General features: G+C 43.6%; 1 protein-coding gene across 3 annotated transcripts in view; it reads right to left on the minus strand.

The window, feature by feature from the left end:
* Positions 1-22,182, minus strand: part of KIF5C (kinesin family member 5C) — a 160,240-nt gene extending 138,058 nt beyond the window's left edge. For all 3 annotated transcript variants that reach the window (XM_061438385.1, XM_061438386.1, XM_061438390.1), the window contains exon 1: positions 21,622-22,182. In XM_061438385.1, coding sequence (XP_061294369.1) covers positions 21,622-21,747 — 126 coding nt within the window. In that variant the 5' untranslated portion in view covers positions 21,748-22,182. The remainder of the gene's footprint in view (positions 1-21,621) is intronic.
* Positions 22,183-25,672: the final 3,490 nt, after the last annotated feature.

Below are 25,672 nucleotides of genomic sequence, written 5' to 3' on the forward strand. Positions count from 1 at the left end.
GCTGCTCTCCACCTCCTCACCTCTCAGGTCAGCCTCTGCTACCAGCTCCCCACCTGGCTTCCTGAGTTCTTGTTCACCAAGCAGCAGACAAACATGGATTCTTAGTTTTCCCTCTTTATGCCTTAAAAGGTGGTGTGTGATCTACACCTGTATCCACCTCACTTTTTTTTTTTTTAATTTGGGGCATGTTTATACCCTCCAGGTGTCATGAAATATAGTGGGACCACCTTGCTTTTTTCACCTCATACATCTTGAAGATCTTTCCATATATTAGTACACAGAGCACTGCCTTACAACAAACTTTAAATTTACATATAATAAATGCATAGATCTGATATATTCCAATATTCCACCAATTGATTCTGACAATCATGTACCCTCGTGTAACCATCACTTAAAACAAAATAACAGGTCACCTGTACTGTGTTCCTTTCTAGTCAAGCCTACCTCATAACCGCCAGTTTTGATTTCTGTAACTGCAATGCAATGTTTTTGCATCCATGTCATAACAATCATAAGATATCGTGCTTCTGTTAAGAGACAAGAGATGAATTTCAAGAGCTAAGTTCATTTCTCTGTGCTCCCACACCTGTATCTGCCCTCTAACCCTGCACCATCATAGCCTCTGAAATGATCTTTCTCCCCTGGTCTGTAAGCATAAGCTCCCTTCTTTGTCACCAATGTCTCGCCAGTGTCTACTGAGAAAGCACCAACTAGATATCTGCTAAACCCTTTCCCCAAGGCAGGTTGTAATTACAAAGTAAAACTATCAATTCCCTGATCACTGTTGCTATGGAAATGACTGAATGCAAACTTCACAATTAAAGTAACTGTCAGAGAGGAGGCAGGACGCTTGTAAAGAGGCAAAGGTGGGTCAGCCCTGTGATGGGGAAGGGCCACTCACCGGATTCTGCTGGCAGACAGGGAGGGGCCACTGTGTCAGCTGCCTGCTTTGCTGAAGAAAGAAAAAATGAGGGACATTTTCAAAATTGGTTTCCAAGGTTTTGAAAACAAATCAGAGGTTTTCCTCAGGATGAGCATGAAACATTCCAGATAAGGCACTCTTTGCATCACTAGATCGCTGGACTGTAAACTTTAAATGGAGAATGGAGAATCTAGGCAGGGTATCGGACAAAGAGTGTCCACAATGATGTGGGTTTAAGAATGAGGGGAGATAAATTATCAGGAAAACCATCTGTTTTGAGGTCTGAGAAGTAGAAGGTATTGTCAAAATAGATCTTTGGGGAATACTGAAAATTGAGCTGCAGAGAAGGCAAATGGGAAAAACCACAAAATCAGCAGAATAGCTTTCCAAGGAATAATCAAACAAGGTACCTGAAGAGTAGAAAAATGGTTCAATAAAGCTGACTGTGCAGCCAGATTCTAGGGCAGCTACCAACCTTAATTGTTTCTGTGTTGGTTTGAGCCAAGCGTGAAGCAGGGCAGGATGAATGGCTGTAAAAGCTCACTTGTTCTTCGATGGGATCCGAAGTCATCCTCCTGCCTCGGTGCCCTGGGGCATCCTACACTGAGCCATGAAAGCAGGAGCTATACACGAGGCTGCAGGGGAGATAGGGAGACCCAACCTCAAAGAATTCAGGAGGAAGAGATTCCCATGACCTGGCTGAGGAAATACACTGAACTAGTTTTTAAGGAGCCTGTAGGTAAGTGGATATTAATTATCGAACATTTCAGTGCAAAGCACATGCATGTCCATGATGTTCTCATTCAAGAGAATAAAATAAATCCCTTTTAATTTACTTTACTTCACCTGGTTTCCATTTTTAATTATCCAAAAGCTGAAATTGCCAAGAGTTTTTAACAATAAAAGCAGCAACAAGTCTTGAAATGTAAATAAAGGGAAATGGTAGGCTATAGCTGAATATGCTTTGCCACTGAATCTTTTTTAAAAAATTTTTTAAATGTTTCTCTGTCAAAAAAATTATATAGGTCAATAATTGTGAATGCTGAAAAATATACTATTTAATTAATATTCTATACAGCAAGCACCTAGTATAATTCTTTTATTTTAGAAGGATTGTACACAACTCCATTTCAGGTAAAATTTCCTTCTGAATGTTGAATATTTTACTGTCAATATGAAAATAAGCCCTTCAAATATTGCTGTTTTTCTTACATTCACTTCTGGCAAATACATGTGCATTTTGTTTGTAAAAAACTTAAAAATGGGATAGTAAATTCATTTCCTACTGGGGATGTACCAAATTACCACAAAGTTAGTGGCTTAAAACAATATAGCTTTATCATCTTATAACTCTCTGGGTCAGAAGTCTGCAGTGGGTCTCTCTGGGCAAATGGCAAGGTTCCTGCTGCATTTCTTTCCTGAAGGCTCCGTGTTCTTGCCTTTTCCAGGTCTTAAAGGCCTCCTGCATACTTTGGCTCAGGCTCTCCTTTCACCTTCAAAGCAGCCACAACCAGCTGAGTCCACTCCAGTCTCTCTCAAGATGTGATCTGTCTGGTTCTGACTCTTCTGTATCGTTCTTCCCCATTTAAGGACCTTTGTTTACACTGGGCTCATAGGGAAAATCCAGAACAATCTCCTTATTTTAAGGTCAATTAAGTAATCCCCTCAGTTCCATCGGCAACCTTACTTCTCCTTTATCATATAACATAACATTTCCAGGAATTAGGCTCCAGGAATTAGGAAATGGACATCTTTGGGGGTTACTATTTTGCCTTCCACAGAGAAGATGGGAATTGTCTCAGGAGATACTCATTTCACAGGGTCCCGGGACCTTGGGTATCTGATAAATGGTGTGGTGGTGATCTTAATGACATGAACTGAAGTCACAGGGACATACAAGCTGAACAAGCCTACTCAGCTGCAGAGGAATTAACAAACTCTGGCTTTTTCAGAGTGGAAAAAGCTGCTCTGTCTAGGACTTTTCACCACCGAGATGCCTGAAGGTCTCTGTTCCCATGCGGACTGGACAGGATGTCTGGTAGGAGAGAGGTCTAGGACAGAAGTAGGACTTCACACCATGGACCACATGCAGAGGGGGTTAGGAGTGGGGGCTGCAGGCACAGAGTGCAAAATCCTCTCACAAATGGTATCATTTCACCTTCGCTCCCATCCACCAGGTTTCTCAGCATCTCCATTTCACTGCAGACATGTTAAATTGGTCAATTTGCCCAAGATGATGCTCTCAGAGCAATAAAGTCAAGGCCTAATTCATCTCTACTGACCCAAACCCCAGGCTTTCCCCACCAGTCACACCTCTCCCTAAAGCACGCAGCCCCAGGGTGACTTATGGGACACCAAAGTCAGACATTCACATCACAGAGTTACCCTAAGTTAAAAATTGCAATTTTAGGGACTTCCCTAGGGATACAGTAGCTAAGACTCTGTACTCCCAATGTAGGGGGCCCAGACCATATGGCTCAGTACTGATTTAATAAATGTATTATGGATAAACTTACTTGAAAGGTAAGCTTCAGCTGGAATTAACCCTCCTCTTTTGAAATGAAAATAACAGCTATGGGATAATAATAATAATTCAATCACTCCATAACCTGGTTACTAGGAAAATACCAGGAAACAGGCATCCAAGGAAGGAAGTCTCTTATTTCTTTTCCTTTCAAGGCAATTTAGGTAAATTACAGATACTTCCCTTCCAGGGTTGAAGACTATCAGTGGAATTCTTAGTATGGCTCATTTATATTAATGTCTTCAATTTATAATTTCTTGGACCCTTCTTTCTTTATGATACCAGGTTTCAGTTCATATTAAAATAACTTTGTAAGACTAGTAAGTTGCAAATCAAGAGAAGAGTGTTTTACATGTGGGTTCTACATTTTAGAAGAAGAGAAAATTGTTTGAAAGCAATCATTTTCTGTACTTAATGAGTCTCTAATTTCTTTCCTTTTTGCTTCTGACAGTTGAATAGCTGAATAGAACATAATAGTTTGGATATTCAATACAAAACAATCTTTTCCTTTGGAAAATGGAAACACTTTGCAAAATTTGCCCCAACCTTAAAGGTGTTTCGTCTTCAATAAACCTTGAGTACTATTCCATCACTTATTAGCCACATCGCCATTATGTGTGTGTCTCTGTTTATCTCTCTTACTAGACAGTGAGTTGGTTGAGGTTGGATAAGTGGACTGTGTACCTAAGGAATGCCTGTTCGCTGTTTGGCCCAATTATGGTAAATTTCACAAAGAAACATGTGGGCATGTTTAGTCCTCAGGTAGGATTGACAGAGAAAGGAAGAGGGGCACAATGAAATAAAAACAATCATAAAAGTGAACAATAAGTCTACAAGAAATACTCTTTCAGTGTCATTCATACACACCATCATATACTATGCACCCATTATGAATCACATGCTGAGAGTATGAAAATAAATCAAGCAACGTATAGCAACCATACCTCAGTAAAACTGTTTAAAAAAAAAGAAAGAAAATTAATCAAATAGACCTCAACCTGGAAAGGAGCTCACATCTAAATGTGGTAATTCCAAGATTAGAGACAAGAGGAAATGCCTCCTGGTGAATTTCTAGGGTGAGAAAGCAGTTCAGGAGAATAAAAAAATCAGGATGGGACTCCATGAGATGGGAACCTCACCAACAACTGCTGAAAGAGTGAAAGCCCAGGCTGAGGTCAGGATACAGTGTATAGTTAGGTTTGAGAAAGGCTGGGGGAACGTATTGTGAAGAGTTTTGGTGAATTTCAGGAACAAGTTGATGAATTCATATTTATTTTAGCAAAGAAGAGTCCTTAAATGTTTTGAGCAGAGAACTGACATACTCTGAATGGAACTTCTGGAAATCCAAAAGACTACATAGAGTGAAGAACAAACAGAATTGTTTCCCAAGAGTATTACAATAAGAAGCAGTCAAGGTCTTTTTCGTTTACCCTACCTAGGCTCTCACGGCCCAGTGCTGGGTTTGTCAGTGACACCCACAGGGTGGTGAGCCTGGTTAGAGGGCTACCACAGACTGAAGAGCATGCTGGTGCCTGGATATACAGAACTATCAAAGCACAAAGTCATGCTTTCTGTGAGGTGTCACCACACCTCCTGGAAGGAAGGATGCCTACAAGATGTCCTGAGTCATCCAGCAAAATGTATCCCTACATGTGCTGCTGTTAGGTTAGAGAAGGTCTGTGGTTCATTCACTGCTATAGCATATTTGAATAATTATATCTGTGAGCACGTGAGAAGTGCCCTGAGTTAAACATAAGTATAAATCACCACCTCCAAACAATTCTTCTGATGAATGTTGGCAGGTAGAGTATTGCTACCCTTTCAAGTCCTTCCTTCATCTATAAAGACCAGGAGACTCCTCAGTTGCCAGCCTGACCCAGAAGTGCCCACTGACAGCAATATTCCAAATTAAAACAGATTACTGAATAGTTACACTTTTAGTTTAAAATTCATATAAATCAGAGCAAACACCAGAACAAAACCCAAGACACATGAATCCCAGACCACTGTACTGTTGTAAGCACCCTCTCAAAGGATTATCTCCTTTACCTTAAAAATTAATTCCCTGCCAAACGGGAAGCTCATAAATCCCCAGAGGCCATAGGGATGGTAGACCTTTATAGAAACAACAGGATAATACTGGACAGCATCAATTCACATGTTCACAGCACTGGGTCCAGTAAACTGACTTCTGGAGAAGGTATCCTCTAGAAATAACTCGGCAAAAGAAAACAGCTCTGTGCACGCATTCGATCACTACACCAGCACCCAGAGTAAGGGGAAAGGAGATTTGAATGATCAAGCAGTGATCTATCACTTACGTCCCCACTGAACATTATAACCATAAAGATACTATGTAACATGGAAAACCACTTATGGAGTAGGCTCTGGTTTTTGTTTTCTTTTTTTTTTTTAAGGAAGAATTGTATATCTATGGTTGGAAATACATTAATTTTCCAAAATGTTTAAGTATCAACCAAGAGCAGGAAAAGGAGGATATTAAAAAATTAACATGGATGATGTAGGGTGGTAAGACCATGGCTGATTTTGCTGTTGCTATGCTTTCACGTTACCATCATGTGAAAAAGCAGTTCTGCCACTGACAAAGGAGGAAAAATCAATTCTGTCCCAACCCATACAAAGAGAGACATAAATGGGTGTAAAAGAGTTTCCAGCTCCTTCTGCAAAGAGCTGTGTGGCCTTCACCTGCAAGGCGACCTCTTCCTCAGATACCAGGACAAAGAAGAGGCGCACCTGTGAGCGACAAAGGCAGCCCTCCCTCGCCTTCTTCCCTCGCAGCGCTGCCCACCCTGACATCCTAATGGGCACGGGAGCTTTTGTTTAGCTGGGGGGAGGGACCGCATCAGAGGGTGCCTGTGCTAAAGGGGAATGCACTTTCAGGACAAGAGGTTTCATCATTCCCAGCATTAGCGGCAGAATGGAGACAGGGTACGCGGCAGATTGATCATCATGCCGGAAATTAAAAACACACGGGCCAGGGCGAGGCCGGAGGCCGGGTTCCCCCCGCCCCGGGCTGCTGCCCTGCGGCGGGAGCCAGGCGGCAGGAGGGCACGGTGCCGTTTTTTCTCCCAAGACGCCGCACCCTCTCACCGTTTGGTGTTCTCAGTGTCACCCACGACATACGCATCACAAATCCGCATCACACACAGGCTGTAAATGGCTGGTACTTAATTACAGAGTTCAGGGTGGGCTGTTGTCCCGGGAGCAGCGGCGGCACAGCACTGATGAGGGGAGAAAGGAGAGAGGCCCGGCTATAGCACAGGTCCCTACTCAGGTCTTTTCTCAATAATATTTAAAACAGAAATCTGTAAAGCGGCTACACATAATTGTAAAGTAACTGAAGATAAAGAAGCAAATATTACATTTGCAGAGCAGACTCCCACCCAGTCTCAAGGTAAGGATCAAAGGAACAAATATTACATTTGCAGAGCAGACTCCCACCGAGTGTCAAGGTAAGGATCAAAGGATCCCCCTGCTTGAGGTGGGATGTCCTTTCTTTTTCTAACTCCAACAACACTGTTTCCTCTTCTCTTTGGACACTCAGCACACTAATTTTTTGGCGGGTCGGGGTTGAGGGTGGGGTGGGGGCAGGGATCTCGTCTCACTTATCACAGCAAGTTCACAATGCTTAGCACAACTGATCTTAGCACACAATAATCCCTCAATATGCCAGACTAGAACCAAAATTCCTAAACGCAAAAGACAATCAAGATGCTGCTGCTGCTAAGTCACTTCAGTCGTGTCCGACTCCATGCGACCCCATAGACGGCAGCCCACGAGGCTCCCCCGTCCCTGGGATTCTCCAGGCAAGAACACTGGAGTGGGTTGCCATTTCCTTCTCCAAAGCATGAAAGTGAAAAGTGAAAGTGAAGTCGCTCAGTCATGTGGGACTCTTAGCGACCCCATGGACTGCAGCCTACTAGGCTCCTCCATCCATGGGATTTTCCAGGCAAGAGTACTGGAGTGGGGTGCCATTGCCTTCTCCTGGACAATCAAGATGTTGGCATCTAAATGTTAGCGCAGCCATCTGATATAGAAATATATTACCAATAGAAATATAACGCCAGCCAAAAATGCAAGCCACACATGTACCTTTAAATTTTCTAGTAGTCACATTTTAAAAAGTAATAAGAATAGGGGACATTTATTTCATTAATGTTATTTAACCCAATACATCCAAAATGTTACTACTTCAACATGTAATGAATACCAAAAAAAAAAAATGAGTAAATTAATATTTTACGTTTTTTGTACAGAGACTTTGAAAGCCAGTTTACAAATATTTTATATCTCTTGCACCCCCCAATTTGGACAACCCACACTCAGGGGCTTGGTGGCTACCATTTTGGACAGCACAGTATTGCAATGAAGCTCCAAAAAGTCCACAGTACAGAAAAATGCCTCTTTATAAAGAGAAGTATGGTAATAAAGAACTCATTTAAAGTTTTACATTAACCTGTATGTTACCTCTTTATATTTGTTTTTAATAGAACTAAGGAAGCAAGATAGGTGTACATTTTCCCCTTTACAAACTTGTTTGGATAATTGTGTAAATCAGAAAATATAGTTTAAAATATATCCTCCACAGGGAACTATATTCAATATCCCGTGATAAACCATAATGGAAAAGAATATAAAAAAGAATGTGTGCATGTGTGTGTGTGTATATATATATATATCCTGTGTGCTCAGTCGTGTCTGACTCTTTGCAACCCCGTGGACTGTAGCCTGCCAGGTTCCTCTGTCCATGGAATTTTCCAGGCAAGAATACTGGAGAGGGTTGCCATTTCTTTCTCCAGTGAGTGTGAACTCAGTGCAGAGTATGGAATTTTGCAGGGAAGGATCCTGGAGCAGGTTGCCATTTCCTACTCCAGAGGATCTTCCCAATGCAGGGACTGAACCAGTGTCTCCTGCATTGGCAGGCAGATTCTTTACCACTAGCGCCACCTGCGAAGTCCTCACATGCCCCCTAAAAGGGCAGAAAATGTGTGAGACATATAGTGCACAGTTAAAATCCCAACATGCCCGTAACTGTAGTGCCAATTGAGGGAGAATAAGACAGATTCAGTATTTGAAGAAATACTTCACAGAGAAGTATTCTAAACCTTAGAATATTTCAAAATGAAGCCACAGACTGAAGAATATCCGTAAAACAGCCCTCTTCCGCCAAATCTAAATTCATCACAGTAATCTAGAGAAAACAAAGACAAAGAGAATATTTTACAAGTGAAACCATTTACCTCAGGTTGGGACTTGAACCCATGTGCTGGGACTCGAACCCAGCCAAAACCCTGCTTGGGACCTGAACCCACATGGGTGGGACTCAAACCCAGCTAAAACCCATGGTATCTGGTTTAAGGACCTAATGAAGCTCAGGTTCTTGATGCTCATTGTAGAAAGACATCAGTGAGAGACAAAGTGATAGGTAAGAAGTGGATTTATTCAGATTCAGAGAGAAGCACACTCCACAGATAGAGTGTGGGCCCTCACAGAGGGTGAGCATATACAGAATATATGCATCACTTTGCTGTACTGTAGAAATTAACATAACATTGTAAATCAACTATATTCCAATGGAAAAAAAAATACATCCTCAAGCCAGTCTTTTCCAAGAGCCATATTCATTAAGGAAAATTTAACAACGCACACAAGCAAGCGTTACTCTAGGATATAGTACTTTGGTGTTTTTTCCCCACTTGTCTGAGCAGATAATTAGTAGGTTGTGTTGTTTAGTAATTATTACTAAAGAGCTAAGCACTTCCCTTCTAAAGTCTACTTTCACAAATATTATATCAACAAACCATTAGTAGTTAGAAGATAGTTTCAATGCTACCGTGATGACATTAGTAGCAGGGGTCCTGGAATGCCAAAAGCCTCACCTAAGAGTCTTCTGCCTAAGAGTCTTCCCCCTTCTGGGTGGGTAAGTTTGCGCCACACAGGAACAGGAACAGAGCAGGCATCCAAGTACCACCTGATGGGTGGTAGGATGCATCAACCCAATGTCAAACCTGGCCAGTCTCCAGCAAGAAGGCTTATGTGGTCTTCCTACTTTCCTCACCCCACCACCCGACCCTCCCACAGCCCAACCTGTTCTGAACCTTGAGACCAGCCCACATGAGCCTGAATCTGTGGGTCCAGACTACTTATCCATTCAGCAGTGGGTGATGCTGAGATGGAAAAATAGCCAGTTCCTGGGAGCCAGCCCGGGAAGCCAGACCCTGCAGGGGTCAGCTTACCAGAGGCAGACACGGGAAGGAGCTGAATGCTACCCACGGGATCTTGCCACCAGTAACCAGGAACAACAGAGCTTTGGACACTGACCAATCAAATGGGCACTTGTTCCTCTCTCTGGAGCTGGGGGTGCTATGAAAGAAGAACAGAATTCCCTTCCCCCAAGACTCCCCCAAGTTTCTGACGTCAGATGGAGTTGTTTACCCGTGTTCCCAGATGAAAGTCAACAATCTCAGTGGAGTGAGGTACCAGACAGGTCGTCAGTAAAAAACTATGATGTAACCTCCTCAGAGGACTGAAGCGGGCTGTTCTTCATTTCCCCTTGAGGCAAAATGAAACCTAGAAGTGGGAGGGATGGCTCTTGTCAGAGAGCCTGGGGAGACTCCCTGAGATTTGCCAACCGAGAATTGCGTAACCAAGCTCTTTAAACAACATGCTTCTAAAATAACATTATTGATCAGCAGCTCTCAAGACCATACTCTGCAGTCAGAGAAGTTAAAGTCTCAATCATTGGATTTGGTTTTTATTTGCACTTTTTCTCCAACCCAACTCCCTTTTTTTATAAGAAAAGGGGGATACAGGAATAAAAGGAATTTTTAAAAAAATATAAAAAGAGAACTTCAAACCTTTTTCCTTAAAGTACTGTGTTGCACTGAATTCTCTTCTCACTTACACATGTTCCCTTCACCTCTCTGGATTTATGTTCCTGTATCCAATTCACATAAAGGATTGTCAGTCCATTGACTGACAAGATAGTAAATAGTAACATACCAAGACACACCTAAAAGAACTGCTCTAAATGTACTTGGCAACAATTCTATGGAGCTTCTCAGGTGGCCAACTGGTAAGGAATCCGCCTGCCAGTGCAAGAGATAGAAGAGACTCAGGTGTGATGCCTGGGTCAGGAAGATCCCCTGGAGGAGGAAATGGCAACTCACTCCAGTATTCTTGCCTGGAAAATCCCATGGACAGAGAAGCCTGGCAGGCTACAGTCCACGGGGTCGCAAAGAGTCAGTCAGGACTGAACACACACACACACACACACCAATTTTATAAGGGTGAGTACTGAGCTTGGAAAACAAATGAGTAACACATCTGCCTGCTTTCTTGACATTTATACAAGTCAACTAAAACAATGGGAGAGTAGGGGTGAGGGAGAGCTATAAGGCATGCAGCTCTTTAAACAGCTTTTCTGGGTGACACTGCAATGGTGGAGTTGGTTTATTAAAAAGCATAACTATGGCGTGACCACTGTTAAGGAAGACAGGCTGGAAATCTTGATTAGCCCTGAATGCTCAGTGTGCGTCTCCACGGCCACACATGATTCTAGAGCAGAAGCCTCCCTCCCTCTTCTTTCAGGGTCAGTATGGACAAGCTTTTCTTTTTCTCCACACTTGTAGTCTATGGTACCTAGTACTCTGATTTGAGCAAACACAACTGTAGAAGAAACTTAAGAGGCAATGCGGAGAACTTGTCTGGGTATCAGACATTACGGAATTGTGCACATTTTAGTTGAGATAATGTTATTGTGGTTTTAAGAGTCCTGATCTTTTAGAGATATCAAAAGTTTAGGGATAAAATAGTACTCACTTAGGCAGCACAAATACTAAAGTTCAGGGATAAAATAATGTGACGTGAGATTTCACTTTAAAATAATTGAGCCATTTGGGGAGAAAAGGTTAGAGGTATATAGCATATAGCAAAATAAGATTAGCTCATCTGTTGATGACAGCTGAAACTGGTTGACAGACTCATGGGGGTACATTTTGATATTCTTTCCACTTCGGTGTGTGCTTGAAATTTTATATTTTTTCTGAGTACCTAGTAATCAAAGGAGAAGGTGGTAAAAAGCTCTTTTCAGGGCTTTTTTGGGAGGGCTATTATATCCCTTCTCAACTTACTGTTGCCCGAAGGTATGACAGGCCGTTCACTATTAGCTCCAAGAAGAAAGCACACAATCTTGACCTCTATCTCTCTCTGTCTCAAGAGAGTTAGCTTTTGATCACCTCCAAGAAACAACATCCTTTAGGATACTGAACCTGACAAGAGACAGCCTACAAAAACCTATGGTTTACATTAGAAGTCTGAAGGCATTGTCATGTCCTGGATTTGTGGGTTAACAGTGCATGACAAAGTACACACTCTTGGTGAGAATTTAATTTAGCTCTGGTATGAAGGGATGCCTTATGAAACAAACTGGCACCAACTCTATGGGGTGGGCAAAGAAGTGAGGATATAAAATAGAAGACAATTCACCATCTCTAAGTTGCTCCCTCTGAAAACCCGTGGATACCTTAAAATCAGCTATATCCTTTTAGCCAGAAATCTCAATCCTAGGAATGTATTCTAACAAAAAATTGGGCAAGGATACAAAGAGATATGTACTGATAAACTGATGTTTATCACACCTTTGTTTATAATAGAAAAAGAAAACAAAATCAAATGACTATCAGTGGAAAATAAAGTATTACTTAGGAGACCTGGGTTCAATTCCTGGGTTGGGAATATCTCCTGGAGGAAGGCATGGCAACCCACTCCAGTATTCTTACCTGGAGAATTTTATGGACAGAAGAGCCTGGCAGGCTACAGTCCATGGGATTGCAAAGAGTCGGACACGACTGAGAGACTTTCACTTTCACTTTAGACACATAATGAAATTATATATAATCTTTAATAAATGGTGATGTCTGAGGTATACCATTGTGTAAAATGGTGGCTTTTAAAGCAGACTTTATAAAACTGTATCTTCATTTTAAAACAAAATGTGTTTTCTATAAAGTAGAAAAGAGCTGGAATAAACAATAAGATGTTAACAATGATGTTTTCTAGTTCATAAAATTAAAAGTGCTTTTTACCTTCTCCTTCATATTTTTCTGTATGGTCTGAGTCTTGGTCTGAGTCTTTTTTCAATGAGCATATATCAGGACCCCAGAGAAAACTATTCTTTCAAGACAATAACAACAAAATGATGAAGATGGTCAAAGTAGGGAAAAAGTCACCAGAGCTGGACAGAGGTCAAAGATAAAAATCCAAGAAAAATACCCTAAGCTTGGACATCAGACAGTTTAGGAAGGTCAGCATTCTTTCACTTTGTTCAAAAGACATCTTATACTGAGCAACTACTCTGTTCCAAGTGCTAGTCCAGGAACTGAAATGGCAATAAGTCTTCCTGACCTGCAAGGGGTTTAGTCTAATGCCGTGCAGGTACAATTTAGGGATGGTTATCCCAGGTGTGTGGGGTGTGGTCAGCTGTGGTGGAGAAGGGCATTGAGAAACCTAGGGGAATAGAACCACAGATGAACACAAGATAAAGGGTGAGGCTAGGAAGGTACCTGGGCCCAGAGTATGGAAGGTCTACGGATGCGCCCCTGAAGAATCTGGGTTCCAAACGACCAAGACTCTCTCCTTGACCATATTTTAATCAGGCTCCTCTGAGCCCTCTTCTCAACTGGGCCTTGAACTTGGACTTCCATGTCTGTCCTTGCAGAGTCCAGTGTGAGCAAGACTCCTCCTAAAGCAGTTTAGAGAGAATCTGCCCCATTCACCATCAATACCTCATCACCCCAGATACTTCAATGCTTGTATCTTAAAAGCTTTATATCTGGCCTGCCTGTACCAAGAATCCCCCATACTTTTCACATCTCTCTTAGTGACTGTCCTTCCACCTATGCACCCCACCAACCTGCTCCCCTTGTACTTGAAATTGACCCTGATTTCTCTCCCCTACTGGAACAGTATCAACCCGTACTATAATAGTCTTCCTTACTGTATTTACAAATGTGAGAATAATTTTTTCTTTAACACAACCTGAAGATACCAGGGAACCTATGAAGGGTCTTAAGCTTTCTAAAACCTAGTTAATCTGACAAACGTGCAGAGAAATAACCACTGTGGGTCTTCTCACAGCGTACATTTTCTGAACCTGGCACCATACTCGGCAATCTATACGCATCAGCTCATGTAACCATCACAAGGATCCTACAAGGTGGAGAGTGTTATCATCCATATTTCACAGGCCAGGAAACTGGAACTTAGTGTGGTGTGGCCATGTGTCTAAGTACATAAAGCGAAGAAGTCATAGAGCTGGGAAGTTGGTCCTGGGCTGTCTGCCTTGCGTCCAAGTTTGGTGTTGGGGATAGTAGAATGAATTTACAACTCTATTTTCTCTCAAGTTCTGCATTATTTTCAAATAACCACACACTCAACAGCTTTCTTCCTTGTAAAAGGACCTTGGTGGATACGCAGCAAGTAGGTTAAGGGAGGAGCTTTCTCGGCCACAAAGATAGGACTTTATGGAAAACCTGAGAGAAATCAGGTGAAATTGGATCTGTCAAGGAGCTATTCTTTTTTAACTCAAGAGAAATCATTAGGGAGTAGGTAGTTTTGTTTTTGCTTGTTTAATAAGGAGACACAGGTGAGAAATCTGAGACAGGCACTAAAGGGAGCCCAAAGGTGGGGGAAGTTTCCTATTCTAAAGGGAGGAGAAAAGTCAAGGAGGCAAAACCCTGTCATTAAACCAGGGAGTCGGGCCAGGGAAGCACAGGTGGAGGCAGAGGGAAATCCCCAGTGATGCCCAAGTTATTCAAGGAAATGCAGAAATTGGCATTTAGCGAGACTTGATTCTAGGCAAGGAAACAGCGGAAGACAGAACTGTCAATCAAGATACACTTACTAAGCAACTTGACAACGACAGTAAAAAGCACAAAGATGTTAAAAAAAAAAAAAAAAACAGCTTCTGCTTCTAAGAAGCTTGTAATTTACACGAGGAGGATATTCACACAAGCGCACATGCACATGCACACACCAATATGTGATCACTGCAGACAACAGGAACAGCTGATACAGTACGTAAATGGAACCTGAGCTCTGCCTTCTGAAGGTCAGGAATTCCACAGATAAGAATGGTGTGAACTAGTGGGTAGGAAACAAGGATGCAAGAAGCATTTTCAGGGGCTAGCCAGAATTAAGGGTGGTAATTTTGGGGGGCAAGGCTAATTCTGAAAATGAGGAGACCTACAAGAGGAAGAGGAACGTGAGAGATAATTAGCATATGCTGAGCATTTTCTCTGTGCCAGACCCTGTTTTGACCACTTCATTTCATTTCATTCCAACAATCCTGTGAGTTAAGTAATTATCTCCACTTGAAATATGACCAAACTGAGCCCCAGGAAAGTTAAGCAACCTGAAAAAAGCCCCACAGTGAGCTAGTAAATTCATAGGCAATTCCATCTGACTCTCCCCAATGCCTCTACCAACCCCAATCCTTTATTTTAGCACCAACTGCGTGCTCACCATAAACAAGAGGAACCTCCAGCGACACAAGCCAGATTATAATTACTCTCTTGTGTTCACTCATTCCAGGATTTCAGAGGGCAGGTTTACAGGAAACCACGAATTCATTTTCAGGTGATGTAAACACTTCCAAATTTAGGAAGAACATATCTCCACACTATTAAACACTACTGTTAATATTCACTTAGACACAGTGATGAATATCCTCTTTAAAAAGTCTGGCATAAAATATTACCACTTTTTAGTTTAAGCCACATTGGAAAACTGGCCATTTCTTAGAGTTAAACATACAGTTATGGTATGATCTAGTAATCCCACTCCCGGCTGATTACCCAAGAGAAATAAAAATGTATACTCACACAAGAACCCATATGTAAAGGTTTATAGTAGCTTTATTCACAATCATCTCAGACTGGAAACAACCCAAATGTCCTTCAACACATGAATGGATAAACAAATTGTGATATACTTGTATAAAGGAATACCATTAAGCAATAAAAAGTAATGAACTTTTTTTTTAAGGAATAAACTATTGATACATGGAACAACAACCTAAACCTCAATGGACTCAATCTCAGAAAGATACTTAAATTTATGATTCCATTTTTATGACAATCTGGAAAAGGCAAAGTTATGTGGAAGAAGAAGAGATAAGTGGTTGCCAGAGGTTAAGAGAGGGGAGAAGGTTTGATTACAGAGGGATGACATGAGAGATTTTGGGGTTTGGTTTTGTTTTTTTGAGTGATGAAACTGTTGTGTATCTTGAGTATGGTGGTATATGGTAGGTAGAATAATGGTTCAAAAGATGTCTACACTAAACTTGTGAATATATGAAAGTTACAGGATGAAAGGAAATTCGCAAATTAAACTGATTGCTAATCAGATGACCTTATAATAGGGACATCATCCCATATTATCTGGCTGGGCTCACTGTAACCAGATGGGCCCTGAAAAGTGGAATAGGGAGGCAGAGGAGTCAGTGAGAAAGATATGCCATGGAAGAAGAGACAGAAGGGATTTGAAGCATGAGAGGGGATCAATCCACCCTTGGCTCTTAAGGTATAGGAAGGGGGCCATACGGCCAGGACCTGAGAGTGGCCTCTAGCAGCTAGGAACAGCCCCAGGCTGACAGCCAGCAAGGGGACGGGACCTCAATCCTACAACCACAAGGACCAAATTCTGCCAAAACCTGAATGAGCAAAGAAATGGATTTTCTTCCAGATCCTCCAGAAAAGAACATGGTCCTGTCAACACCTTGGTCTTGACCTTGTAAGACTCTAAGCAGAGAAACCAGCTGACTTGATGGACTTCGGTTGACTGAAAAAAAAAAAAAAGCACAACCTAAAAGTTGAGAATTATGTTTTATGTAAGGCATTTACTGAGGATTAGAGCAGGAGATGGCAGCCTGTCAGATAGCTCTGAGGGACTGTTCTAAAGAGTAAGAAAGGAGCCAGGATATACAGGAGGTTTTGAAGGGGGTTAAAGGAAAAAAGAAAATAAGTAGTGGAACTTCAAAAGATTACTGCTAATCACAAAAAACAGACATCTCAAGTTAATGATTTTAGTGCTTTTCTGTGTATGGGAAGATGGAAGAGTCTGGACTAATTGAAAACATTCCTTTGATATGAATCTTAACTATCCAGAACCAGTATCCTTTTTCCTCTGTCCTGAATTCCCCTCAGGGTGCACCACCAACTGCAGGCGACATTCTTTGTCCACATGACGTATGGAAACTGTGTGATAATACATTTGTATCATTTTAAGCCTTCAAATTTGTGATAATTTGTTACAGCAGCAACAGAAAACTAATACAGCATTGCTACACAATTCTATGTATTTTTCACATCCCCTACAATAGAACTATAACCAAAAAGAGTCATTTTACTCTGTATAAATTTTAAAATATTCTTGCCTTTAAAAATCATGACTACAGACAGAAAGAAAAATTCTGGCCATATTTCTTGACATCTTCAGCCCATAATCTCCACAACAGTAACTCAGGCTTGGAATTTGGTTTCTGCCCCCACCCCTGACTTCCCTACCCATCCACTGACCAGAACTAATCTAATCTCCTGGAGCCTAAGGCCACTTTCCACGCCAAAGGCCAGCTCAGGGTTTGTGGCTAATATTTTGCTTTGGCTTTCAAACAAGTCAAAACTTACACTGCCTCAGGGGAGGCACCCTTGGTTAACAAGACCTGCTTTCCCAGGAGTGCAAACAAGAGGAAAGCCCAAAACTGACATGCGAAAGTCCATTTCAAAGAAACCTACTGAGAACTCTCTCAAGACAGAGTTCCATCAATGCAGATACATCAAAACCAACAGGCAGAACTCAAAGTAATGGATGACTCACTAGGATTTTTAGCAGTTAATGAAGAAGTGTTCTGAGAAATGCTCTAAATCCAATATTTTTCTCTGAAAGAATTAATGTGGTGCCCCTCACCCCCACCCTCCACTTCTAGCTCATCACAAGTGTTATTAGCAGACCTAATTTTTAACAAGGTTGAATACAGTTCTTTACCAAGACATTTAAGAGATAGCACATAGCACATCTCTTTAAAATTATTTTTAACTACTCCCCATAGCCTACAGTCAATGAAAAGTCCATAAAGTCATTAAAATACACCAAGGTAAAGACTTCTAGATTCAACAAAGAGATCAATAAATATTTATTAAGTGCCTTCTGTGGGTAACACCCTGAGAAGTACAAGAAGCAAAACATGAATGGGTCTTGGCTCTACACCTGCTTTACAATGTCATTAGACACGGGATCAAAATTAATAATAATCTGAGGGACTTCTGGTGGCGTAGTGGATAAGGATCTGCCTGCCAATGCAGGGGACAAGTGTTCAATCCCTGGTCAGGGAAGGCTCCACATGCCTCAGAGCAACTAAGCCCACTCACCATGACCACTGAGCACCTGCGCTAGAGCTCGTACTCAACAAGAGAAGCTACCACTCTCTGCAACCAGAGGAAACCCACACACAGCTACAAAGACCCTGCACAGCCAAAAATAAACAAAAATTTGTAAAATAAATAAGAATCTCTTAAAAATTAAAAAATGATCATCTAAGGCAAAAAATTATGAGATCACATACAAAATGAAAGCTACAAGAGTTCGCAGTGGAAGAAACTGTGGCTGGGGCAGTGAGGGAAAGAAAGTTCTGCACAGGAGCACGGGGGAGAAAAGCAAGAATGAGAGAGAGAATCTCTTCAAGCTTTACCCCTGGTGGTTCAGGCGGTAAAACATCAGCCTGCAATGCAGGAGACCTGGGTTCGAGCTCTGAGTCAGGAAGATCCCCTGGAGAAGGGTATGGCAACCCATTCCAGTTCTCTTGCCTGGAGAATCCCATGGACAGAGGAGCCTGGTGGGCTACAACCCATGGCGTCACAAAGAGTCAGACACGACTGAGTGACTAAGCACGTACTTCAAGATGACATTTCTTAAAAAAAGAGAAATCTAGGAACCCCATCTGCAAAATCTTCCTCTCAGCATACATCTCCACAAGAAATGAACAAGACTTTAAAGGAAAAACAATCACCCCAGTTTCAAAAACAAAAAAAGAATTTCTGAGATTCTGAATTTGGACTCACAGTTAACTGCACAGAAATTCATTCTTCATTCATCTCTGTTGGGTTCTGGGCTTCTTTGGTCATCCCCACAATCTATGGCCCTGCAAGGAGGGGAGAGCCCACCTAAGAGAGCCTCCACCGGCACCCGAGCCAGGTGGGCGGGTTCCAATTGAATTGACCTGGGAGCCTTCTACTCAGACGACAAAGGATGATACAGGCTGCAAGAACTGTCACTCCCTTTAGTTACACATTTCTAAGTAGGAATGGGAAGGGTCCTAGCACATGCCAACTCAAGTCCCAACACCCTTCAGCATTTGGCAGTCTTCGGTTCTGTACCAAACTCACTGAAAGATACATAAAAGAATGTTCATAGCCGCTCCATCTATATTAGCCTCGAAGTGGAAACTACCCAAACAGTTACTACCAACAGTTACTGGATAAATAAATTGTGGTATATTCATATAAGATACTACAGGTCAATGAGGATGAACCAACTGCAGCCACACATCACAACGTGGACCAATTTGACAACCATCATGTTGAACACAAGAACTCACACAAAGAGGTGAACATACTGTGTGGTTTTATGGATCTAAAGCTTAAAAAAAAAAAAACAACTAAAAGTCAAAATAGCAGTTATTCTGAGGCACAGGGAGTTAGTGACTGGGAGGGACTTCGGGGGTCCTGAAAATGTCTGGTTCCTAGCCTAAGAGGTGGTTACGGGAGTGTTTACTTTATATAAAAAAAGAAAAGCTATATACACTTATTTTCTATATGAATGCTTTATTTCAAAGAAAAATTTATCTTAAAGAAAACTGAAAAGTGTTGTACTAAAGGATTATAGTAAGATAAAAAAATTTTCAATTTACCCCAGATTTACAGTTGAAGAGCTACATGTGTATTCGCATCCACAACCATTTGTTTAATATACTTTAGTAGTGTCATAAAATTAAGGAAGGATAACCATAAAATTAAGGATCTCTGCCTTGCACACAGATCAAAGGGATGATTTATTACTCCACTTCACTAGTTCTGGTATGTCACCCTTAGAAGACGGAGAAAGAGAAGAGCATGGAAAGGAAGAAGGTGGAGTAGGAGGGAGAGGAGGAGAAAGAAAAGAAACAGCTTGAGCCTCTCTTTAAAACCTCTGAAAACATAGGGTCACCAGAACATGTTCTAGGACTGAACAATTATTGGTTAAAAAACCGTTACCAGACAAGGGGCAGGGCTAGATGTCCCCAGTAACTCCCACTCTATCCAAACCACAAGCTGGCTCAGGAAACAGCAAATCGCCCTGTAGGCTGACCCCAGCTTAGATGTGTAACCAACAAGCTACTATCCATAGATACGTCACTATCCAATGTCAGCCATCAAGTATAGAATTTTCTTCCTCATCAATAATTGTAGCATACATCTTTCCTTCAATTTAACACAAAGCAGATAGAAAACCCCTCCTTCCTAGCCCCTCAGGCCAGCTCTCAGAATGAACGACCACCCCCATAGCATTTGGAGGTCACGGTTTTCTGATGACTGTGAAAATGAGGAGGAGAGGAGGTCTTCAAGAGGAAATGCCTTTCTAAGGCAGGTACACGATGAAGTCCTTTGGCAATGCCGGAGCCTTGCCTCTGGTCTCCTTCCGCAGAGAAAGCCTGCCTTGCAAAGAAAGCCTGCCTTCCGCTTCGACCAGCACCTGCTAGTCCCTGGGGCCCTTCACAAGGACTGCGGCACAACCTTGGCAAAGATGCTGGGACTGTTTGGGCAGGCAAATGTCTGCCTCTGGTGCTTAAGAAGAGTCGACCTGACTCCAGCAGAGACCCTAAGTAAACTGTCACCTGTCAATCACTTGACCTAAATACCCCAGCCACTGGGGGAAAATAGGAGGGAGGGGGTAGTCTGAGCATGCTCAGTAATCGGGATGACATCATTTAATCAATGCTGAGGCCGGGAAGGCTGCATCAGCAGCCTCGAGCAGGCTGCCAGGAACGTGTCAGCGGGGATCGGGAGGCTCCCATTAACTCGGTCCCTCCCCACGGGACTCGCATACAAAGAGGGTACCGTCAGCTACACACGCTGGGAACAGAGGAGGGGGAAGGGAGGGGGTGGGGGCGGGGAAAGCTGGTTTATTTCATTTGACATATTCCTTTAAGAACTAAAACCCAAAGGTATTCCCTCCCCGCACCAGCGGCCGCGCTGCAGAAATGGAGCCAAGTCTGGGGAAGGGAAACTTGGGAAGGGAGATCAAAAGCGAGGGGGCCCCAGCCACACAAAGTAACTTGTTCTTTGAGTACAGAGGCTATTTGGCTTCGTTTGGGACCCCCGGTCCCACAGATGCGGGTGGGCGTACAGCCTCCTCACCGCCCAACATGAAACACACCCGAGGGTCTGCGGACACCAGGTGGGGGTCGCCCCACCGGGGAAGAGTGAGACTCGAGGTCCAAGTCAGGACAGCCTGGGTTGAGAGGAAGCAAGAGGAGACATACGAAGCCTCCGGGAGAGGCCACCAGTGTTCCCCCAGCCCCCGCCTTCCGCGTGCAGAGCAAGGTGAAACACCGCGGGGAGCCAATTCGACACGGCTGTGGGAGCTCGGTGCAGAGGCTAGGATTTTTCCAGTAGCTTTTTTCCTTCTTTTACCAAAACTGTGAGAAGAGGCAAAGTGCTCGATAAATCAAAACGATACCTGGAATCATTTGTGGGTTACAGAGCTCATACTTTAAGGGGAGTCTGAGCTTGAGGATAACGCGAACACACTACCCACGCGACTTGGCCAGGGCGGGGAACAATAGACCCACTCGGGCCCCCACCCCAATAACAATGGCGGCGCCGAACCCTTGCTCGCCCCCTACCCCCTCCGCCGCCACCTGGGGCCGCCCCGGGGCCTCCAGTCGACCCTCAACTCGCCCAGGAGGGAACTACAGGGTGGGGGATTCTCTTCAAGTCCACCCTAGAGGGCAGCTCCCAAGGGATGTCCAAAGGGGCTGCCCGAGCATCTCTGCCCGGCCTGGGGCATCGGGCTGGGGCGCGAAGCATCAGGGAGGCCAGACTTCACAGCCACTTACCCCGATCACCACGGTCTCCTCGCCTTTAAATTTGGGGATGAATTTGTCCCCGCGGAGGATCTCTGCTTCGTTTAGTGGCCGGAACCGGCACATCACTTTGATGCTGCATTCGGCTGGATCCGCCATCTCGGCCGGCGGCAGGGAGGGGGCGCAGGGATGGGTGGGGGGCCGCGGTTCGGCACAACGAGGGAGAGTGGTTGAGAACCGCACCGCCCCCAACAAGGCCGCCTCCCGCAGCCTAGACGACGCTTCTCAGCAGGTCATCGCGAACTCGGCTGGCTGGGCAGCTCCGGCCGCTCCGACACCTTGTAGGTGGGCAGCCTATTAACCTTTGGCCCAGCCGGCTGCAGACCTGCCTTTCCTGACCCTGCGCTGCGCCCCAGGCCCACCTGCCCACGACCACGCGGCGGGCGGACGAGGCGATGCGCAGGGAGCCAGCCTCTCCCTACTCAGACCTCCCGGGCTCCTGCGAGCTCAGCCATCCTGCATCAGCACCAGCGCGCTCGGTCGCCTCCCCGACCCGCCCCTTCGCCCCGCCCTGCCTGGGCACAGCCCTGGTCGGTTACGTCACTGCGGGGATCCGCCCCGCCCTCGCTCAGGCTCCGAGAGCGAAGCATCCTGGGACTTGTAGTCGCTGCACTTGCGGGTGAGAAGACTTGGATGCTTGGAGTTGGCTTTAGGGGATAGCGGCGGTGCCTAGGGTGACGCTTCCGAGAACCTGCAGATCTTGGGTGGCTGCCCAAGTCGATAAAACGATGAATGTCACATCCAATATTCCCGGTCAAAATCTCTATAACAAGGTCTATATTATCTCCTTACATCTTTTCATGATCCCACAGGAAAGTCCCCTCTTAAGACCGTGTCCAACCAAACAGTTATGGAGCATTTTCTTTGTGCTCAACAGTTTTTAAGCGTTGTGAGGAAATTAGAAGGGAATTGAGATTTGCATGGATTTTGAAGCCAGTAATTCCTGAAAAAGCTTGTTCATACATTTTTTTGGGGGTCGGGAACTCCGTTAATATGTGATGAAAGTTAGGGACCTTTTCCATAACGGAAACAAAGACAAATAAACCTGTACACACCCACAGATTTTTTTCATGCTATTTTAGAGGGTCACCCTTGCCTGGAAAATCCCATGAACGGAGGAGCCTGGTAGGCTGCAGTCCATGGGGTCGCTAAGAGTCGGATACGACTGAGCGTCTTCACTTTCACTTTTCACTTTAATGCATTGAAGAAGGAAATGGCAACCCATTCCAGTGTTTTTGCCTGGAGAATCTCAGGGACGGGGGAGCCTGGTGGGCTGCCGTCTATGGGGTCGCACAGAGTCGGACACGACTGAAGCGACTTAGCAGCAGCAGGGACAATCGAACCCTGCCTTTAACACCCAGGTTAAGAAACTCTTAATTACTAGTATTTATTGTATAGTTTTGGAGAAGAAAATGGCAACCCACACCAGTATTCTTGCCTGGAGAATCCCATGGACACAGGAGATTGGCAGGCTCCAGTTCATGGGCTCACAAAGAGTCGGACACAACTAAGCAACTAACTGTTGCATAGTTTACACACCCTCTCCCTAACACCTATTTATAATCCTGTAGAATGAGCAGATACATTATCAAGTCCAAAGTCCTTTGCAAACTACATCCAGGTCCCACGATCAGATTTCTGTCTACTTAATTAGCCTCATCTCTTACTGCTTCTTGTCTTGACATTTACACTCTGATAAACACCAAACTACTTGTGGCTTCTTCTATTTAAATTTACCTCTTGCTCTGCTTGCTTCTTGTACTTTGTTTAAGCATTTACTCTCCTGAAGTCAAGCATTCATGCCTATCAGTAAGTATGTATACTAGGGCTCTTACCATGGAAGGTGATAGAAATCCACCCAGAGCCACTGAGTCTAAAGGAGAACTTGGGACTTCCTTGGTCCATTGGTTAAGATTCAGTGCTTCCACTGCAGAGGGCATGATCCCTGGGTCAGGAAGATCCCCTGGAGAAGGGAATGGCAACCCACTCTAATGTTCTTGCCTGGAGAATACCATGGACAGAGAAGCCTGGCGGGCTATGTCCTTGGGGTAGAAAAGAGTCGGAAAAGACTTAGCAACTGAGCACACACAGACAATATAGGCTTTAGATCACTATAGTGATAATCCTCTTGCAAATTATAAGTGTATCAAATTAACAAGCTGTATACCTTAAACTCAAGCTTCCCTGGTGGCTCAGTGGTAAAGAATCTGTCTACAGTGCAGGAGATCTGGGTTCAATTCCTGGGTTGGGAAGATCCCCTTGAGGAGGGAATGGCAACCCACTCCAGTAGTCTTGCCTGGAGAATTCCATGGACAGAGGAGCCTGGAGGGTTACGGTCCATAGGGTCACACAGAGTTGGACAAGACTGAAGTGGCTAAGCAACAGCAGCAGATACCTTAAACTTACACAACATTATAAGTCAATTATGTTGCAATAAAGCTGGAGAAACAAACAAATTAGTAATAGATTTCCCCAGGGGAAGGAGTAAAAGGTGGGGGGAGGCATTGAGGTCCCTGGTTAATTCCCTGACATCCCTCCCACCCCTCCCTACTGAAAAGCTAGAACACACTGTGGACAAATGTCCCCACCTCTGGGCATGGCTTTGGTTAGTCTCATCAAAATTCCATACTCAGGGATGGGCAGGATGAAGCCAAGGAGATAGAGGAAAAGTTTGCCAAATTTTTGGAAAGACATTCTATTTCCTAAAATTTCTCTCCCTGTCTGGAGGATAATATTCCACATTCAACTGCTACTGAAACATTTTGTGACTGTGTGGAGAACAAAGCTTAGGATGAAGCCAAGCTCTGGACAACAGAGCCAATAGACCAAAACTCCTGGGTCTTTGATTATATGATCAAGCCACCGAGATTGAACAACCCAAAGCACACCCTTCTCTAGACTTCTTTCTTGAGCCAGTAAATTTGCCTGTTCAAGTCAGCTTTCTGTGAATCGCAGCAAAAGGGTCTTATCTGATACCGGAAGATATGCAGGGAAGAGGTGAGCAAGGGACAGTCTGAAGGTCAGATTAAATTTACATGCCCAGGACAGTGAAAAAACCCATGTGACCAGAGTGAAATTCATGAGCAGTTACATCAGAGGCTAAGTGAAACAAGCCAGAGAAAGAAATACTGTATGATCTCACTTACATGCAGAATCTAAGAAAAACAAACCAAACATATAGATACCGAAACCAGATTGGTAGGTTGCCAAAGTGGGGGATGAAATGGGTGAAGGAAGTCAAAAGGTACAAACTTCTGGGACTTCCCTGGTGGTCCAGTGGCTAAGACTCCAAGCTCCCAATGCAGGCGGCCTGGGGTTTGATCCCTGGTCAGGGAACTAGATCCCACTTGTGATAACTAAAGATCCCACATTGAGAGAGTCATTTCCTAGAAAGGTTGATAAGGAGTCTAGGGGTCCCCAAAGAGAGAGGGGTCTGGAATTCTCAAGGAGGAAGAAAGGACAAACTTTTTTTCTTTCTCCACATTCCTTAGGATTATATAACAATGTATCCTGCCTGAGGACAGTCTCTAGATTAAGGACAGTCTTTGGATTAAACCTTCTGGCTAATTCTGTTATCTTAAAATGTTAATTATGGGAGTAGACCTGGTCTTTACAAGGATGTATCTTGCCTGAGGACAGTGTTATCTTAAAATGTAAATTATGGGAGTAGGTCTGATGAGGTCTTTACAACCTCCAGACATTCTTTGGATTCACTGGAGAGTATATAACTTCATTGTTAACACTAGCAAGCGGGTACTCTTTCTGCCCCCTTCTGATGCCTATGTCAGAAGCTTTCTCTATCTCCTTTATACTTTAATAAAACTTTACTACACAAAAGCTCTGAGCGATCAAGCCTCGTCTCTGGCCCCGGATTGAATTCTTCTCCTCCGGGGGCCAAGAATCCCGGTGTATTCGCGTGATTCAACAACAACCTTTCAACATGACACAACAGAGACCCAGTACAGTCAAATAAGTAAATAAATGTATTTTTTTAAAGGTGCAAACTTCTAGCTATAAGATAAAT

The sequence above is a fragment of the Bos javanicus genome, chromosome 2 (assembly GCF_032452875.1).
Source record: "Bos javanicus breed banteng chromosome 2, ARS-OSU_banteng_1.0, whole genome shotgun sequence".
In the NCBI taxonomy this organism is placed as follows: domain Eukaryota; kingdom Metazoa; phylum Chordata; class Mammalia; order Artiodactyla; family Bovidae; genus Bos; species Bos javanicus.